The sequence below is a fragment of the Diorhabda sublineata genome, chromosome 3, assembly GCF_026230105.1.
Source record: "Diorhabda sublineata isolate icDioSubl1.1 chromosome 3, icDioSubl1.1, whole genome shotgun sequence".
Classification (NCBI taxonomy): domain Eukaryota; kingdom Metazoa; phylum Arthropoda; class Insecta; order Coleoptera; family Chrysomelidae; genus Diorhabda; species Diorhabda sublineata.
Genome location: NC_079476.1, coordinates 14,590,224 through 14,612,153, shown reverse-complemented (window position 1 = coordinate 14,612,153; position 21,930 = coordinate 14,590,224). Strand labels below are relative to the sequence as shown.

Sequence of the window (21,930 nt, the reverse complement as noted above, 5' to 3'; positions counted from 1 at the left end):
TTGCCAGTTCTTTTATATCCTTTCATTCTAAAAGATTTGTAACATATTGTCTCCATCTTTCCATGATAATATCTTCGTTTTTTATTATATCTTTTTTAGGCCTTTTATTCTATTTTTCTTGCGAGTTTAATGGCTCCAAAGAATACTTTTTGATTTTCCTTGTAGGAAAATCAACTTCTGTTTTTGTTACTAAGTTAATTTTGTAACAACTGTCCTTTCTTTTTGGTAGTTGTGTAGATTGTGCTCTTGTTAGATATTTCTTATACAATTGTTTTTGCTTTTTAATTGCATATTGTATTGTCTCCAATCCCTTCAATTGTTTTCTTGTGCTGCATGCTGACTATTTTTGTTGTTTCACATATTTTTTCTGCTGTTTTTATTATTATATTTATAAATTTTGTTCACATTTTTGTTGATGTGTTTTATTAAATTTTATTTCATCAAATGTTAGTCCCTTGTTTTATTTGTAATTTATCTGAATTAATAACATTGAATTTTTTTATTTATTGTTTTTCTTTTGTGACCTGTCCGTTTGTTATGTCTATTCCATTTCCATTCCATGGTCATTAGGAGTCAGGTCTGAATTTCTTCTGACCTCGAATTCCTTCATTTTATTTCATATACTTTGCATCGTATCGAAGTTTATTCCCAGTAAATCAAATTTTACTATATCTAGAGAGTCGAAGGCTCCTTCGACATAAACAAACACTACTTCCACATATTGATTATTTGTACTTCATAATGCCCTAAGTAGTACCATACCTCCTTTTAAAATCAAACTGAGGTGATTAAATTATTCGATCAAATGTTTTATAACTAGAAGAAAGAAGGTTATCAGTTATCATGCTGCAACTTTTCTTAATGAAGGATAGAAAATATTTTTCCATTCAGGTATATATTACTTTTATTCAAAATAAAAAAATAATATAAAAAACATTGCTTACCCTTTCAATTCAGCTAAAGAACCATCGAAATTAAAAACGGCATATCTCTTCTTCAATTTTTTTCCTTCTTCCTTACTAGCAGGTAAAACCATTGCTTTATAAGGACCATCTACTTCAAAGAAAATAGAATTTTCTTGTCGAATTTCGAATTCCATGGTTTCCGGATTTTTCAATTCGTGGTACTGATCGTTTGTAAAATATTCTTTAACCATAGCGTTTAAAACGGTGTTGGGGTAAGAGATATTGAATTTTTTCTTTTTTTCATGGTTGGTTAAAATAGTGAAGTTTTCTGGAAACGACGCTGGTAAAATACACCATATTCCATCAGTATCCAATTCAAGAGGCCTGCCCACTTGTTCTATTATTTCTCTCGCTTTCATTATAATATTGGCGCCTGTGTAACATACAATGCCCGCCATTTCCATGCTATGCCATCTAGCTCTAAAAAAATATTTATGTGAAATTGAAACCAAGAATTGTTGCATTTCGTGGCAAATGCTGCCAGTTACAATCATTGCATAAATATTAATATTGTAAAATTGTTAAAAAATGTATCCAATAATAAATTATTGGATGCATTTGAGAGCATTGAAATTACTAGATGTAAGAGTAGCTTAAATAGGGACAAATGGCCAATTCCTTACAGCCCACTCTTTAGTTTAGTAGTCAAAAAATAAACATAAATATTCCCGTCAAGGAGTTTTCCCGATGGAATTAATTTTTCGTGGGAGGTGGCTTATTGGTGGGAAAATTTAGTATAAAACAGATAAGTCAAGTTATTAGATTTTAGTTTACCTTCAGTCTTTGAAGACGATAACTTGGTTATCGAAACGCGCGTCAGACAGTATAATTCTTAGTCCATGATAACTATGTCATTGTAATTGTTCTCTGTAATATTGTATGAATATAACTCTGATAATACATAAATAAAATAAACATATTTAGTTAAACCAACATATAGAAAAATAAGTAGAACAAATTATAAAAAGGCATTACACTGTTAGATACAGTAATAAAAAACTTGCCAACGGTCATTGAAACATCTAAGTAGAGTGGAAGTAAGTACTTTGTCCAGACAGTAGAGAAGTCTGTAATACTAAAGATTTGCATTTAAAAAAAATCATAGAGAATGTGAAAGGCTTCAGCTAATAATCAACTGGTTTTTTTAATAACTGTAACAGATGACTGTATGGGTGATAAGCTACTGTTTGCAGTTGTTTTATATGCATACAGGGTGTTTCTATATTCGACCGACAACGTTCTACCACAGAGAGATCTCAATAAATGTAAATAACACTGTATTACAACAATAACAAAATTGTCAAAGTTACAGTAGTTGTTCAAACTGTTGGCCGCTTACTTCAATACACTTATTACACCGTTTTGTCATTGAAAAACGTGTCTTTGAGAATAAATCTGGACGGGATTGAATGAATTCAGCCCCCCCAGCTTGAATTCTAGCTATGAGATCTTGTTCAGACCAATCCATTTTTCTCTAAAACGTTTGTAATTTCTTGCCGCTGCAGCAAAATGAACAGATACCCCATCGTGTCGAAACCACATGTGTTGTCTAATATTTAACGGTACATTCTACAAAAATTTAATTTGTGCTATTATTATTTTTATTTTAATTTCCAATTTTCATATTATTGTAATACATTTTTATTTGAAATTGAGATTATGAATAATTTTTATTTGTTTTGAACTACTTACGCTTAATCATTATTCAAAATTAAATGGATAATTATTTAATTTGTAAATTACTTACGTGCTTGCAGATTTTTATTTAAAGACAAATTTCTACAACACCGTTCATTTTAGCTCCAAAAAAAGTTATTAGTTTTTCAACTAAAAATAATAAGGTAATTTCAAACAAAATTAAAAAAGAATTTGCTCCAGTGGCGTAAAAAATAGGGGGATAAAAGTGTCAACTAACCCTGACAGCGCGCCACTTGTTAAATTTTTCCAAAGTTTTTTTATGACATAATACTACTTTATTAAGGAGCATATTGGTCACCAAATTTGAAAAAAAAAATTTAAAGGCGTTCTTGATTTATGGCAAATTTTTTATTTTGATTCAAAATTTTGATCACCCTATATCTCAGTAACTAGGCCCCGTAAAGATTCGTATTCCTATAACAAAATGAATTATTTATTGAGATCTCTCTGTGGTAGAGGGTTTTCGGTCGAATATGGAAGCACCGTTTATAATAAATCATTTAATACAGATTTTACATTAGTATCATCAAACTCACATCATTGTTTGTTGATGAAACTTTGAGATAAAACAAGAAATGAGGCTGCAGGGCTAGGATCGTGAGGTGCTCAAAGTGATTTTCTCTAAAAAAGAGCACCAGAATGTTAAAATAGAAAAGTCATTCAAAAATTAGAAGTTTACATGAAGGGATACTTAGAAAAGTTGGAACAGGCAAGAATTAAAAACGGATATTTACTTAACTTACCCTTTTCTCATGACGTATCCATAGAATGAATTAAGAATACATTTATGGGCTAGTTGGAGGGAATCATACAGTACTTCTCTATTTTTTGCCGATTTAATTTCGGAAGCATCTCCTCCTTTAATAGCATCCATTACAGCCTGTTTAGCTTTTTTTGATAAACCTTTATATTCATATCTAAAAATATCACCAGTTGACATTAAATATTTATATATCAAACAATAACATTTATAAAGGTTACTATACAATTAAAGCTGAAGTAATATACCCGAAATCCGTTATTACACATAAAAACTAGTAAAAACCCGAAATAACTAGGAGTATCAGTAATTTCGCGTTCTTACTAGCAAGAGTTTCAGGAAAATACTGAATTGAAACTTTCATTCGGCTATTTACTAAAATCTTCAGTAAGAACGCAACGCGCAAGAAGAAGAAAAGGGGATTACTTTCTAAACCAATTTTATACAATGAATTAAACAGCCAATAACAAGTAGATCTTATCGATATGCAGAGCTAATCAAATGAAGAATATAAATTCATAATAGATCATTTGACACAGTTAATTTTGTTAAGAGCTTTAACATCTAAACGAGCTGAAGAAATTGCATATAGATTGAACGAAATATTTTTGACATTTGGAGCGTCTTGTATATCACAGAGTGACAATGGTCGACAATTTGCGAACTGTGTTGCAAATGAATTTAAATCTTTAAAACCAGAATTTAAGATTATTAACGGGAAACCAAGTCACAGCCAGAGCCAAGGATCAGTCGAGAGGACCAATCAAGATGTGGAATATATGATTGCTTCATGAATGTCAAATAATAAAACCGCAAAATGGTCAGAAGGTTAATCATTTGTAAAATTTATGAAAAATAATGCCTTTCATCAGGCACAAACTCCATACAAAGCCTCGTTTGCGAACCAAACAAATGGATTCTAGAATGAAAAGATCGGGGAGAGTTAAAATTTTGTGTTTTTAAAATATAATTCACAATGCGTTCTACTACTCAAGCCATAAATACGTAACGAATAGCTTCTTTTTTGTAATTTAAGATAGATTCGAACAGGTGCAAAATACAAGACCCCTAGAAAGGCAAATCATAGCGAAGATGCGATTCGAACAAGTAGTAAGTTGTTAAAGCAGTACGAGAATTGATCTGTTCAGACACAAATTTAATGGCAAAATTCTTTTGCCAAGTTTTCTACATGTAGAGACCATTGAAGGGCACTGTCAATATGTAGACCAAGAAACTTGATCGAATTTGAGGTTCATAATAAGTCACTGTTGAGTTTTGGAGTTGATAAAGCTTCTTTATAGGATAGAACTAAAGTTTTCTCAGTGTTCAATCAGAAACCGTTCGCGTCAGACCAAGACTTAATAATAATGAGATCTTTGTCTATGGTAGAATGCATAGTTTGTATATCTGGACCACTCCAGCTTACTCTGGTGTCATCTGCAAATAAAGTGAATTTACCATTAATTCGTAAGTATGTGACATCATTGATGAATACCAAAAAAATAAACTACAATATTATTTGTAGGTGTAAAGAAATTTTAATATTTCGTTATTCAATACTGTAAGTTTTGTGAAAACCGGTTTCAACTGAAACTTGCAATAAATAGTTGGATAAAAGTTTCAATTCGGTTTTTTTCCTAAACCTCATAGCAATCATACGTTCTTACTAGTGAGAACGCGTAATTACCGATACTCTAGTTATGTTGAATTCTAACTAGTTATTATGCATAATAACGGATTTCGGGTATTTACGGTAACAGTAATACTAGAAAGAACAATATATAATCTGGAATTATTTAGTTAAAGATTTTGTAGACTTATAGACAGCATTCTATAACGTGTTGTAAGCAGGTGAAATGGAAAAAATGAATACCTATTTTTTTATTTTTTATAAACATGATACCAAGTTAAGTGATTTGATTGTATCAAAAATAGATTAGCATAAAAAAGCTTGTGCCAAAAAATTGCTTTTGGTATGTGCTTGGCTTGGGGTAAAAAATACGATATAACATATGTGAAAAGCTACATTGTTTGGTACCAAAACGTGGACAATAAAGGGCACCATTTAAATGAAACAATGTAATAAACTGAGATTTCAACTATTTATTGGAGAATTCCTGTCATGTGCTGCTTTTATAGCCAATTAGGAGCCCTGAATATTACTATAAGTTCTTCATAACATTCCTAGAATATTTCAGAACACTTAAGGACACTCCAGAATATTCAATAACTGCACAATCGTATAAGTAAACACCAAGTTACTCAGAAAAGAGGAATAACCTATCTAGACGTGTTACACAGACAGGTCTCTAAGTATTTGTTGAAATAATCCATTTCAATCTTGAAGCTGTTGCATTCATTCGCCTCCAGCTCCCAAAACGATCATGATGTGTATTCTATTGGATCCCCAATCATTGACATCGTCAATTTTATTTTCAAAGACTGAATGGACCTAACTTTCTTGCAGACAAACATCATCCTATAGCCTCATCTGCTTAATTAATACGACTTGCGCAGATGGATGATGCTTCCCTTGCCCATCAAAGAAATCGTCTTCAGAGTGTTGTTAAAACCATGACCTTTATGGAAACGTCGCCGCTTATGTGTACTGGATCTACAGCCCCACGGTCCGTAATTAATCCTTATCAGTTTGATACCTTCTACTTTTTATAGATAAGTCGTTGCAAATTATCCATATTCTTTCTGAGATCATTATCATTATTGCCCTTCTTTGAACAGATCCATTGTCATCAACATATCTTAGAAGAACTTCACAGTTTGCAACATAAACGCCAAATCACCTTTAAATAGATCTAAAGCAACATCGTTCAATAGATCTTGCATACCATACTTACAATCTGATGCTTATCAATGCAGTACCTATTTGTACCTTCAGTCACCATGTATTATATGTGGAAAGACCTTACAGGAACGCCATTAAGTGGATGTTTACATACAGGGTGCGGCAGCATAACTTCCTTTTTTCAAAAGTTAATAAAACTTATTGTATGAATCAGAAAATTTTTATTCGTTTTTTATAATACAGGCACATACATAAAGTTTTGTTTTACTGAGTTTTGAAGATCAAATCAGTTAGGTGACGTCCCCCATTCTCCATACACTGAGTAAACCGATTTCTGGCGTTTGTCATGACTCTTGCCAGCATAGCAGGTGTTATGTTGGCAATTTCTTCCTGGATGTTCGTCTTCAAATCTTGTAGGGTCCTTGGACGGTTCACATACACACGGGATTTCAAAAAACCCCATAGGAAATAATCACAAGGGGTCAAATCGGGAGAGCGGGCTGGCCACTCCAAATCGCCCCTAATTGAGATAAGGCGCTCTGGGAAGTGTTCCTTCAAAACAGCCATCGATGTTCTTGAAGTGTGTGCCGTTGCTCCGTCTTGTTGGAACCAAGTGTCCCCTAAGTCCAACTCATCTAGCCGTGGGAAAAAAAATTCCTGTAACATGTTTACATACCGGTGCGAATTCACTGTCACTGTGACTTCATTTTCCTCAAAGAACCAGGGACCAATAATTCCACGTGAGTAAATTGCACACCACACTGTGACTTTAGGTGAATGCAAAGGCCGTTGATGCAATTGTCGAGGATTGGTATCAGCCCAGTAGCGCATGTTTTGTTTGTTTACGGATCCACACAAATGAAAATGGGCTTCATCACTAAAAAAAACAATAGCGTCCTCAGGAACGACTTCCAGAAAAACCTCACACGCGTTCCTCCGAGAATTGAAGTCACGTTCAGAAAGTTCCTGCACAATTGCCATCTTGTATGGATGAAAATGAAGATCATCATGAAGTATTCTCCTCACAGAACGATCGGAAAGTCCAAGGGCAGACGCATGTTTGCGCGCAGAACGCCGTGGTGATCGCAACACTGAAGTTCTAACTAACTCAATGTTCTCCGGTGATCTAATGGGCCGAGGGACTCCAGTTCTTCGTCTTGTCACACTTGCAGTTTGTCTGAACGTAGTGACCCACGTAACAATTGATTTCCGGTCCGGGACAGGGGCCAAGGGGGCTAAATTAAAGCGATTCCGAAAGGCGCGCTGGGTTGCGATCACAGAACATCCGCTCGAAAAGTAAACCTCAACGGCAAACGCACGCTCCTCACTGTTCCAACGCATGATGGCGACTGAACTATGCCGGGACAAAACTTTATAGTCCCCCCTCTCGAACGAGACCACTAGCACTCCGTTACGACATCTACCGACTAAATGGCGAACTTTTTAAAAAAGGAAGTTATGCTGCCGCACCCTGTATTTACTTATATTTTTACCATCGAACGTCTACAAACTTCAAGAAGGAATAAATACCATATGCTGCATGTCACGGATTTATTACACTAACTAATACACTTGAAATAAATCTTACATAAATTACATTACTTTACTAAACTGATGTTACAATCTGTATAAACTATATTTCAGTCAGGTGTACCGAATTCTAATTGCCTTCACGGTAGAATCCTTACTACTTTACATTACACTACACATTCCTGTAGTGTTTAACTAATTTGTTCATATTAATTTATGGGCGAGTTTTTAATAAATAACCAACACCCTCCTCCAGCTCCTTTCTGAGCTTCATCAACAACTCACTTAAATTTCTGAATTGGCATACTTTCTTTTCTTAAAAACAACCCCACAGCTGTAACCAATTTGTAACACACCGGGGTTGATAATTATTCCAAAAATCAAGTTTAATAACTTCGCACTTAAAATTTTTAATATCTTCAAAACATTTAAAATTACACCAGAATATTCGATAACTGTGTCACCATATAGGCAAAGGCCAAGTTACAGTGAAAAGAAGAATAATTTATTTAGCCTATTTACGAATGAAATCTACTATATAAAAATAAGTCGGGTTTTCCTTCCTGACGCTGTAACTCCAGAACGCACGAACCGATTTCCACGGTTTTGCATTCGTTGGAAAGGTCTCGGGCTCCTTGAGGTTTATAGCAAAGAAAATTCAGGAAAAATTTCAACAGAAAAGCGGGAAAATCTTTTTCACATACAGCGCTATCTCTGATACATAGCATGTACTACAAACCAATATTTTAAGTCGATCAAGATGTGACATAGCTTTGGCGTTAGCATCATCTGGAATTACGGCGACTCTTCTAGATGGCGCTTAAGTTGCCACTCAATTTAAACACAATTGATATTCCAAAATGCAATATTTTCCGATCCAGTGCAATGGGAAAATTGTTGATGCAATGCAAGCTCATTGTTTGGGATGAGTGCACAATGGCACATAAGAAATCACTTGAAGCACTTAACTTCACACTGACTGAAGGATCTTCGGCGAAATAACAACATATTTGGCAGCTTGATGATATTGTGGCAGGCAATTTCAGGCAGACGTTGCCAGTAATTCCCCGTGGAACGCCTGCAGATGAATTGAATGCTTGCCTGAAGGCATCACCTTTATGGAATAACGTAAAAACATTATCGCTAACCACTAATATGAGAGTTCAACTTCAAAATGATCATAGTGCTGCACAATTTTCCAAACAATTGTTAGCTGTTGGAAATGGAAAAGTCCCAGTTGATGCGACATCTGAATTAATTACTCTTACCAACTACTTTTGCCGATTTGTGGACTCTCAATTAGCTCTTATTGAAAATGTTTTCCCAAACATTAGTGAGAATTATCAGAATTATGCTTGGTTAAGTCAACGAGCAATTCTTGCCGTAAAGAATAATGAGTTACACGCACTGAATTTCACAAATCCCGATGATGTAGTAAATTATCCAACGGAGTTTTTGAACTCTCTTGAGTTACCAGGATTTCCACCAGATAACTTGCAACTCAAAGTTGGTACAGTTATTATGATATTGCGTAATTTGAATCCACCGCGACTTTGCAACGGTACTCGACTTTCGGTAAAAAGACTTATGCCGAATTTGATTGAGGCAACCATTATTACCGGAAAGTACGCAGGTGAAAATGTATGTATTCCTCGAATACCAATGATTCCGACTGATCTTCCGTTTGAATTCAAACGATTGCAATTTCGAGTTCGCAATGCCAATCGCTTAGTGTTTGCGGGATAAATTTAGAAAATCATGTTTTTCACATGGGCAGTTATACGTTGCGTGTTCACGAGTTGGGATACCATCCGCTTTGTTTGTGTTAACGTCAGACCGAAAAACAAAAAATGTGGTTTACCAAAGAGCACTTCAATGAAACGGATAATTTGCGGACACGTATAACGCTTCGATTTAGTATTTACTTTGGAATTACTTTCATTTACTTAGAGAAGTTCAACTAAAGAACACTTCATTTTTGTGATCGAAATGAATTCATTACTGTTGTGGAATGAAATAAAATTTTTCCTTTTCAAATATAAAACAAAAAAAAACATTTTTCTTCATCTTTTGATCACCAAACGAAATGTTACATAAAACGAAGCCATCTGGTGGCGAAACGGAGTTCGCCGGGTTTGCTAGTAGAATTATAGTCTTAAAGATAATTTTTGGTCATAGATGATTGAAAATGGGAAATATGCGAATCAATTTTTTGTACAATTTTAATAAATTCCCACTTACTTGGATTTTGATAAAAAAATATAATTTGCCATGAGTTTGCTTACATGAAACTAAAATGAAATCTTTTTTTACGAACTTTTATGTTGTAAGAGTATAAAGAAATAAGAAAAAATGTGATACCTTCTATCTCTGAATGCTCTTACGGTATCCACATAAAACGAGTTTTCTTTTTGACAAATTGTGGTGGTTCTTTCTTCAACTCTTGTACATTTTAGCTTTTTATAAACTTTTCTACAATAAACTGTCAGTCTCTTTTTCTCAAGATCGGCTTGTTCGATCCTTGACATTTGATGAAAAGCTCTTGGAGGTCCTCCTGGATATTCAGAAGGAAACTTTTCGGTTTCTAACTGTTGTTGAATTCTTTGGTATTCATTTCTAGACGCAGGCACTGGAAACATAAAGGTAAATATAAAAAATTCACAGTAGAATAGTCCAGGGTTTCTAAACCTAGCACACACATAAGGGGCAGCTTTATCTTATAAATATTTATATATGATTTATATAAATATTTATATAAATATTTATATAAATATTTATATAAACAATTGGTATAACTCGAAGAAATGCTACATAAGGAAATTTACTCAATATTTTTGTGCCAAAAATAATTGGATTTGGGATTGTTATCAGAAAATTAATTATATTGCTTTCCCTGCTTACTTTGTACTTAATCAATGAAAATTTATCAAAAACATTGTAGAGCATCTAATATTTTTTACCACGAGCTGTCACTGGCAAGAGAGAAGTAAAGCTTTTTCATTCACCAATTTGTTTTGAAAAATGTTTGCCCTTCATATGACTTCTATTTTAGTTCAAAGAAATCTCGAGGCTTGTTGATGTATTTAATACAAAATGTTTTTAAATAGCGATTGTTATTTGCTACCAAAATGTTTAAACAAATTATTATGTTAGAAGTAGTAAATCCAAAATTAAGATATTTTTACGATTATTTTCTTGATTTTATCTTTGGAAACTTGGTCGACTGTGTACTGTATGATATTTGATTATGACAGAAAGCAAATTAGAAGCATTGATTCAGGTTCTACCTTTCAAATCAATATCAGATACATAGTGCGGTCCATGATTTCTTGGTCTCATATGGTAGAGAGAAGCTTTAAACAAATTTTCAACTTGCTGCTTCGATACATTTTATTATAGTAGAGCTCAAACGACCACTCGAGTCAAGTTGTTTTGAAAATTGTCTCAAATTGAGTGGTGTAATAAAATTTTTGACTAACTTTTTGATTAACACTAACACAAATGAAAATCATTTTTAACAAGAAAAAGTTGTTTAGCTGATGACGAGAATCATTAGAAGATGACCCAATGGAGGAGGTCCTATGGTGATGACTGACACAGGCGGGCATTTCCAAAACTAGTGTTCTAATGATTTTACTTGAGTATTTGAATATGTCAAAAATTAGTACAAGATGGGTGCCTCAAATTCTCAACACAATGCAAAAGTAGCTTCACAATGTTGTGAGAGGAAGTATAATCCAATCAATTGTAATGAGTGATGAATTATGGTCTTTTACTATGATCTAACATATAAATGGGATTCCATGAAGTGACTATGAAAGAAAAGCTTTTGGGCTCCGATTAAGCTCATCATGTTAATGTGTGTTGTCAGGGTTTGTTGCAAGATTTTGCTGTGTTTAATATGTACAGAAATTTTGTATGCTTTCAAGTTCCAAATGGGGCGCCACTCAGTTTTTTAACCTAAACTGAGAAAAGTATAGAAATAGGTTGAGGTATTTTTAGGAATAAAGCTACTTGTTGAAAATAAAATACAATGATTTATATTTGAAATTATAAAAAAACAGGTAAAAAAAGGTTACCCGCAAAACTCATGAGTTTTTGGTTTACAGAACATAATAAAGTAAATTTTACAACAAAAAAGTAATGTGAGTGGATCTGACCTTTAACAACATATGAGACTCCCCACTTGTCAGGAGAATACAAACAGGACCACATTCGTGGAATGAGGTTACGAATTAAAGAAGTTCGTTCTGTTAATTGTCCCCGACTAGGTAGCTCCAAAAAGCAAAGTTTGACGTTAAATCCCAATTAAAGTCGTCTAAGTTTTAAGCCCCAATAAAGGTCCTATGTCCAAAGCTAGGTCCCTTCCTTTTTAACGAAGGGAACTTATATCAACTTCTTCTTGAATGTTCAATTAACAAATTAATATTCCAGTATTTTTGAAATCGGCGGAAGGTTCCTTAGGCCGGCTAAATACCGCTTTTCAAAAATCTCTGGAGAAATTGATCTTAGCGCTACCACGGTCGCTGACCAAAAGAACAAGGTAACTACCTCTCCAATCGTCAATTTCTCAGTCGGAAATATCCCGACTTCCGCAAATATAGAATTTGCAGCCAAATTTAAAAATTTATAATCAAATCCATAATGAAAAATTCCACATCGGTTAACAGTCAAAAGGAAAATATGAATGAAGTTAGCAGTAAACTTCTTGAGCAAAATCGGGTCACACGTCATGACGACAGCTAACAAATCACTCATCAAAACAACCTTTCATCGGACAACAAAAAATCAATATCCGCAAAATTTACAAAATACTGCACGAATAACCTAATTAGTGAACGGTTAACTAGATGTGGCTCTAACCTTCTAAGGGGAAGCAACTTGGCTTTTACAAGCAACATAATTCTGCAACCAGTTATACCACGTCTGGCAAATTTCAAATAATGCTTGCCTCCTTTAGACCAAGACTTAACCTCAAAAGAAAATAAACCAAACATTCAATTTGTTTATATAAAAATAGTTCAACAAAAGGATAAAATAAACTGTGCTAAATAAATTCCAGGAACCCAGTATGTCACCAACAAGTACATACAAAACTATGAAATATAATATGTAAATATTTCTACTCAAAGATAATATGACAAAATATCTTACAAAGAAAATTATTCACAAAAAGAAGTTGGTAAGTTTATATCGTATAATGTTTATAACAACAAAAGTAACGCAAGCTGTGAGCAATGAAAATGTTACAAGAGCATGCAGTAGGTATAGAGAAGCCCTTGACAAGTTTCAATAAATTCATCGCTTCTTGGTAATTCTGAAAATCTATGCTAAAATCTGTATTATGATCTTATGATCAATGTCTAGGACACTAACATAAACTTTATACATAATATATAATATATGTCATATTTTAATATTAGATGAAAAAGAAGTGTGGAGGGGCGCCATAAATATTGTTATTTAAAATTGGGTCCCGAATACTGAAAGAATGAGAAATGCTGAATTAATCCGAATAGATATAGTAATTCAATATTAGATTTGTGAAAACTTACTGTATTCCTCACGCATCATCCATGCCATATTCCTTTGGCAAGATGCTCCAGGTCTATTGAAATCACAAGCAGCACAAATAGTTTCATCCACAATTGCACAGGGTTGCAACCTATTTGTTAAAATTATATTGGGATACATGGCACCAACGTCAAGATGATAAATTAGTGGCCTTTCCAATCTCATTGGAGAATTCTAAAAATATAAAAATAAACTGAAAATCCAAGAAACATATGATATGAGGCCCGCAAATCGACCCTCATTAACTTAACAGTAGGACTAGAATTTATCAAATATCATTTCAAGTAGAAAGAATGGTTGTAATGTTCTTATATGTATCCAGATTTTGCAATGATCAATGTGCTTAGTATACAGAAGAACAAATGAATTGCTGCATACAATTAAGGTATATGTTAGTTAACCACCCCGATATGCTGCTCATTGAGAGGGAGGATGTTTTAACGTTCATAAATGTATTGTTGACATACTTTCTTTAACCTTTATAGAAAAAAAGTTCCCAATTGTATGGCTAGTTAAAAGCTTCGACTTCAATCCAATGGTAGTCTTTTTGTCATGTAATTGATAGTCGCTTACAAGCTCTATAATCTTATAATTGTATATTAGCTATCTCTTAGACTAAGTAAAATATGGAAAGCTCTAAATCAAAAAGAGGTTCGAAGTATACCTGGAGGCTCAGAAGCTCCTTTTCGTTGCTGGTGCCTCACTCGACATTACCGAAAGCCTATGTCCTTTGAGAAGCCGATCAGGCGCTTTGGCTTGAACCTTTTGTTGTCATTTAGGCAAGCTGTGAGGCTTGGAATGCCCAAGTGTTTGAAACGTGCCCCAAGGCGTGGAGAATGCGTCTTAGATGAATGCTTCTGGTTAAAAGTCCGGTCACTAGTCGAATTTCACGCCTTTTAATTGGAGCAGTTGTTTGGTAAGAGAAGCTGGTCTATGTGAGCCTTCGCTTGTCTCATGCCAGGTGTCTCTATCCATCTCCGCCGAGCTCGCCTTGCAAGAAGACTGTTGAGAGACGCGAAAGAAGCACTTTTAGCTACACCAAGAATGGGGTTCTGAGTCTATTGGTGAGTTCCTCGATTTCAGTCTTGCGAGTGATTTCGCTTCATAGTTGCCCTTGTTGCCCGAGTGACGAGCTGGATCTTGCAGTCATTATTTACTAGATTTTGTAGGACTTTCTTACACTCCAGCACTAGCCTAGAGTACTCCCTTTCGGCCGTTATGCATTGTATGAAAGCTCTACTATCTGAGCAGATTGAGATTACTGGGTTCCTCAGTTCTTCCCCAAGCGAAAAATATTCACTTATTTTGAGGTATCTTTTGCAGAAGCCTAGTCTTGCAAGCCATTCATCCTGGAGCCGTCTGTGTACCAAGTCACCAGTTCATTGCTCTCTCTCAGCGAAGTGTGCCTCCAAGCCATTATTAATAACAGTTATAGGCACAAATTTGGTCACTTCCGTTTTATATATATATATATATATATATATATATATATATATATATATATATATATATATATATATATATATATATATATATATATCGTTATGGTATGAATGTATCCAAAATAAATTATTAAATAATAATAAGATATAAATAAAGCAATAAGTTCAGTTCTGTTATTCGGTTACTGAGAGCAGTTTATCAAAATAAAATAAATAACATTCTTTTGGCCAACACTATATTCTAAATTATTATTTAATTTTGACAAATCCTGTATAATCAAAGAATTTAATCCATAAATTGACAGATAAAAACAGGAGCACCAACTTCAAAAATTTGTGTGACATACCAACATAAATTTTAAGGTTATAAATGATAAAATATAAAAATTTTGACAACTGCAATGATAAAATTAATAACATAGGAATGAAATAAATACAACAAAGAAATTATAGAATAATATTATTTGAATAAAGTCACAATAATTTAAAAATTTAGAAATGACAATTTAGTAACTAACTTTTAAAATAAATATCATTGGTTAAAAAAAAAACAATGAAGAAAAGAATCAACAACGAAAGAAATTTTTGGCAAGAAAAAAAAAGAGTAAAATAATTTTAATTGAAATTTAAAAAATTAAAATCTTGATAAAAAAAGGCATAAAATATTCAAAGGATTGATAATTAATAAGTAGTAGTAATAAGAAATTAGTGAAAACAATTAAATAAAGTGAAATAAGTGAGAATACTCACAAAGGGACAATTTCCAAGATAAAGAAGTTGTGAAAAGGAAAAGAACAGGAATGGAACTACAGCGGAGTATCTGTTTATTCTGCAAGGCCGTAACAATTTCCAATTTAAAAAAAAAAAATTAAAAATACAACATAACAAACACTTAAGGTACTGTTCTATTAAGTTTAAGTATTTCTTTTAGTATATAATATTTGAGTTCACATTTCCATATAATTTAGTTTTATGAGTGTAATTACGAGTATGAATGAATGAATGAATGTTTGTAAATAAAATAATTGTAATAGCTAGTTAAGAAATTGTATATTTTGAATATTTTATTCATTATAAAGAACAGACCAGGTCTTAAAACTATTATCATCTGACAACCATAACAATTTATCGCAATAAAATTTTTTAATTTGACCTCACAATATAATACCCTGAGAATAAAAAAAAATAATAATAACATAATAAAATAAAGAAATTCAAATAATTATTAATGGCGCCCAAATTAAAATCTGATTTTATTTAAAAAAAAAAAAATTTATAAAAATAAACATTACACATTATATATATATATATATATATATATATATATATATATATATATATATATATATATATATATATATGTATTGTTTATTTTTCTGAATTTACTACTAGAATGATCGAAATTTGATTCTCATGAGGTTTTACTTTCACCTTCATAAAGTAAGTTTTTGTTTAAATGCATCAATATTTTTAAACATTCAAAAATCAAAATTAAGCATTATTTTGGAGGGGTGATTTTTTTTACATAATGGTATAATGAATTGTTTTAATTACATTATTTCTTCTTTAATACTATGATATGATAGTTATACTTAATAATATTGAATAAACAGTATCACTAGAAAATTTAAAGCTATATGGCAAATTTCTTTTTTTTTGTACCATTAAAATTCATATTTGAATAGTTGAAAAAACACTGTTCAGTTTAATTCAGAAAGTTCAGTTCAATTAAAAATTAGTATATTTTGAATTAATATTCATTTAAAAATTTCCAATTAATCAAAATGTACATGAATATTTCGAAAGCATTTTTCACTTACTTTTAATGCTAGCAATTTCCCTTTGATATCTTCATAAACCTCTTCTAAATTAGTAACGCATTCCATTGGAACCCCCTCTTCTACAACTATGGCATGTTCCAAAGTATTTGCAATCTTACTTACTAGGGTGTCTATTGCTTCAGGTATAATTCGAAAACGACATGGAATATCGGCTCTAAAAACACCCGATTCTAGAGCCTCGACGTGACCACCTACATAAGTTTCTTGTTGCAAAAGGTGACCGTCATGTGTGAGTTTGTTTATTTCTGATTCTTGCTTATTCGGAAAAATTATATTGGCATGGAAAGCTTCAACCATTAACAAGGCTTCACATAAAGTTCCTAATAATTCAATAGAATTTAGTGATTGGTTTATAATACAACTATGCAAAAAATTATAACAAAATAAATATAAAAAATAATACCAAAAGAAATACATAATTGTAGTGGAGCAGCGAATAGAAAGGAATTTAAAGTAAAGCAACGACCGAAACTGCGTAGAGAACGACAGCTCTGGGAGTAAGAATGGTATAATATATTCAGCGACTAATTGTGATTGTGTTTAGGTAGGGTAAGACGCCTCTGTGAAGACCATCCGTGATAATGGGTTTTCCGCTGTGTACAAGATTCTGTGAGTGATGGTTTGGGGACTATTGCTTATGGTAGCTGATCCCCACTTGCATTTAATCAAGTCACAAATCTTCTAACTATAAGCGCCTACAAATCATCTTTCAGCAATAAAACTCATGTCCACTTAGTCCAGAGGAGACTGCTCAGTATGTACCACGTTTCATGTTTTCAGAGACTAGTGAAGAAAAAGTTTCTTGGAATGAATGCCTCAAATAGGTATCAAAATATTTTGTTAATGCCTATACATATACAGGTGTGTATTCATCTCTAAGACCACTAAACATAACGGAGTATATTTTAATACATTTTCTTGCAAATGTTATTATTTCATTCTTGTTGCAGGATTCTCACATAATTACGAAAATGATATCAATAAATTGTTCCTTCTCTGTGTATTCCTAAGTATATACAAAAATGTGTTAAAAAATATAATATAAATATAATAATTGAAACATACCTGATCCTTTTCTTAGGACTTCATCTGGCTCACAAGGAATAATGGTACATAATGCAAAAATAAAAGGATGTACATATTGCATGTATAAATAATATGTGGCAACTGCATCTGACACTGAATAATTGGATAATACTTGAGGTTGAGATGCTGCTAAAGGACACATTTCCTCTGGATCTAACTCAACTGGGTCATACCTACAAAAAAATATTGTGTGTTGGGATTTATTTGAAACTGTTTAAAATATAACTTGTCCAAATATTTTTGAGCCAGATTATATTCCAATGCATTAATGATTTAATTAATATACCTAAGTTTTGCCTTAGCGACAGCCTTGAGATTTTGTGATCCAACTGGTAGGTAAGAGTCTCTTTTTACCCAACAGAGACAATCCATGTGCATTGCAGGCCTACAACAGTAAACGTCTTCATTATTTTTGGAGAAACCAATTTCTTGTTTCATATCTAAGTCGTAAGAAGCTGCTCGAGATTCTATAAAAGGCCAATCGAAAAAATCACCGTTGTAGGTAACAAAAATATGTGGTCGGACTTCTAAGATGTGATCAAAAAATTTCTGTAACAGGCACATTTCATTAGGTTCGTTGAATATTGTAAATTTGCCTTCAAATTCTGGTTTTGGTGTGTATTCAAAATCTTCTATATCAGCCGACAAAACTTCTCGGTTCGTTATCAAATAACCTGAAAAGAAAAACATTATTAAGGTTACAAGGTATACAAATAATAAACAAATAAAAACGTAAATTTTCCTATTGAGATCCAAGGTAAAAATGCAAAGGTAACAGTTACAAGACTTCATCTACTCATGTGCTTGAATATCAAATTATGACAAATTATTCTTATAAACTCAAATCCATCAGCTCCTTTTGACTAATCCGATTTAATAATTGATCACTATACACAATTTTAAGTCTTGTGATTAGATTTAATATAGAGAGCCACATGCCATCGGAGCTATCCATGTCATTGGACCATCTAGAGAAGTTCCTTTCTCATCCCCACAGAACCTGCACTGATTATTTGCTAGACTTAATCTAATTAGATATCTTTTGAGGTGGAAGTATCCCTTAAGAAAGCCAGTGAGAAATGGTAGTAAATTTTAATCACAATTCAGTATTCCAAAGAAATTTTTTGGAATGATCCAGCCCTTGAAAAATTTTACCTTCAGTCTCTGAAGGCGATAACTTGGTTGGAAAAATTTGTCAAAGAAATTAGATTCTTCCTTTTCGTGAAAGTTTCCCACAAACAATAACCAAAAAAGATTAAAATACAGAAACAAATGTGAACATAAAACTGATATGCTATAATTTAAGCAGTTTGGATTATGACAGCATGAAAGAACTGTACAAAAAAACGTCTATACGAAAAATTAAAAAATAATGATTACCTCCGTATAAATGTACTCCAATCGATTGAATATGGTCCCAACTAAAAAGACAGACAAAATTATTAACAGTTTACACAAAAATTCGTCTGTTGTGGAACTGATATTGAAAGAATGTTCAAACATTAACACCGAAAATTGGAGAAATCCCATAAATCATGTAAAAAGAGATGAAACAGCATATGTTTCAAGTTTTGTTTGGCAGCCATCAATAGTGAACGTTTTCAGTGAATTTGTAAATATGGAAAAAATTGGTCGTCGATCGACAACTAACATAAAAATTGAACTATATTCTACTCCTAGTGAGACTGCTTCTTCTTTATCAACAGTAAAATTTTGGGTAACAGTGTTTAAACGAGGGCGTACGACTTGCGAAGATTAGCATCGCAGTGGTCGACCAAATGAAGTGACGACTCCAGAAATATTGATGAAAATCTACAAAGCGGTTCTGGATGATCGACGACTGAAAATAGCATCGTGAAGATGTTTCCATCACAGAAATAAAGCCGAAACATGGGTCACTTCATACCCGAAAAAAAAAGAACAATCAAACAATGGACTGAAAAGGGAGAACCGGTTGCAAAGAAAAGAAGGCAATGGCCGTTCCATCTGCAGGCAAGGTCATGGCGTCGGGTTTTTGGGATGCACTATCAATGGCGAGTATTATGCAAACTTATTGCAACGTTTGAGTGAAGAAAACAAACAAACACGGTCGCATTTGGCTAAGAAGAAAGTTTGATTTGCTACCTCATGCAGCCTATTTGCTAGATTTAACTCCCTTGGATTATTTTCTGTTCCCAGACTTGAAAAAATGGCTCGGAGGTCAAAGATTTTTCAACAATGAAGAGGTGATGTCGACAGTTAATGGTTAGGTTGTTAATGGTTGTTTTGAGGAGCTTGACGATTCTTATTATAAAAAGGGTATCGAACTTATTGAATATCAATGAGAAAACTTTGTGGAGCTAAAAGGAGATTACTTTGAAAAATAAATATATTTTTTCCTTTTGTTGGGCCATACACTTCAAGGACCATCCTCACGTGCAGCATGTTCCGGTTTTATATAGACCTGTAATTGATTTTAACGACAGTGATTCTAAAAACTTGGTCACAAGTCAAAATTTCAGAATTTTCCTGGAAATTGTCTTAGCTATGATATTAAAAAGTTATTTTGTAGTATGATTTTACTGTTATAAAATTATAACTGTATTGTATCTATATTATGGCAACAAGAACAAACAAAACATGATCATAACAACTATTTCTTCCAAAGATTTTTTGAGTAACTCTCATCAAAAAGTGCTATAAAACTATTACTCTAGTTTTTAAGTTACAAATTCATACTTGTATTTAATTTTACTGAAATTATCTTTGCTTGTTATATTAAGTACAACTCTGTACAATTCTTATTGATGCGTTACTTATTTATGGTTTTACTAAGTGAGAACACCTGTTTTAACAATATGTCGTTTTCATTGGTTATTTATGTGGTCTGAAAGTCACTTATTGCATGTAAAAAATATATGTTATACAGTGTGCAATATTTAATACGAATGCCTCAATTTTTTTTCAAAGCCAGTTCTGGAATTTCTAAGTTTAACTAATACCAGTCGAATTCTTGATAGCAGTGTACTGTATCATTTAAAAAACCAAATGAGCTGTCTAAACACTAGCCAATTAAAATTTACAGTCAATTTCACAAATCACCCTGACAATTACAAAAGCACAAGAGTTTACACTTTTTAGTAAACAGATGATATCTTCCAATATGATAGAAGTGTTTAAAATTCCTCATGACTCACCTTGTATAATACATAGTAATTAAAATCATTTATAAAATAGTGAATTATACTTATATTCTCAACGCTTAAGACGATCCTTTAGCAAAATAAAGTTTACAAGTTTACTAAAATTATTTCTTGTTAAATGTTTGTTTTCAAGCAAATCAACGAGAGTTCAAAAAATATATTAGGCTTCATTTACAGACATCAATAAATATAAAACCAGTTATTTGACATTAAAAACGTTCATACTAAGCATATTTCCACTCATATTCAGCAAACAAAAAAGTCTTATTTCAAATGAAACAATGTAATTTGAAAAAAAAACGATTGTCTTACAAGATGGTTTTGTAATTCTACTCGTAATATAAAAAGAATATCCAAAAAACTTATAGTGTACAATTAAAGGGTTTATTTTAAAAGCAACCAATGTCAATTTTATTCAATTTTAAATGGTTGCCACCACCCAATAGCAAATTGTCATTTTCATGTGTTAAAAAGTTATTGTGGCAAAAACTGCCATGGACCAAACCATGAGGATGATTAAATAAGTTAGTTTTGCAAAAACAACCAAGCCCGAGGCATATTTTATCAATACCAACCAATGTCACTTAATTTTTGTTTTAGTATACCTTGATACACTGAAATTATCTCACCTTATAGGAATTGCAAACTCAACAACCTCATTTTCAAGATTTGCTAATCATACAATTTTTTACTTTAACTGTTTTAATATCTCTGAATTGTTCACTTCTAAGTCAAGCCTTGTAGATATTAAGTGGATTTTTGTTGTAATAATTAATTTAAAGAATAAAATGATTTTTTGAAAATCGAATTTTGAGATTTCAAAACATTTCCAGTGCCAACTTCTGTAGTAGATTGGGTGGTCGATCCACTTTCCCAATATTTTACTGACGAGTAGTACTTGCTCTATGATGATAAAATATCCTAAAACATCTTGATTGCATAGCAAAGTCACCAACAACAATTCCATTACAAAAAAGTCCATGAACTTTCGACATTCAGGATAAACTGAGTCACAGAAGACTACTAATGCTAGTGGGTGAAGACTTCTG

General features: G+C 32.7%; 1 protein-coding gene across 2 annotated transcripts in view; it reads right to left on the bottom strand.

Annotated features, from left to right (window-relative positions):
• LOC130441986 (DNA polymerase epsilon catalytic subunit 1) overlaps positions 1–21,930 on the bottom strand; it is a 63,327-nt gene that overhangs the window by 37,562 nt on the left and 3,835 nt on the right. For both annotated transcript variants that reach the window (XM_056775928.1, XM_056775929.1), the window contains exons 6-12: positions 17,986–18,373; positions 17,679–17,872; positions 16,593–16,933; positions 13,312–13,504; positions 10,118–10,385; positions 3,407–3,580; positions 945–1,385 (exon numbers count right to left, since the gene is read on the bottom strand). In XM_056775928.1, coding sequence (XP_056631906.1) covers positions 945–1,385; positions 3,407–3,580; positions 10,118–10,385; positions 13,312–13,504; positions 16,593–16,933; positions 17,679–17,872; positions 17,986–18,373 — 1,999 coding nt within the window. The remainder of the gene's footprint in view (positions 1–944; positions 1,386–3,406; positions 3,581–10,117; positions 10,386–13,311; positions 13,505–16,592; positions 16,934–17,678; positions 17,873–17,985; positions 18,374–21,930) is intronic.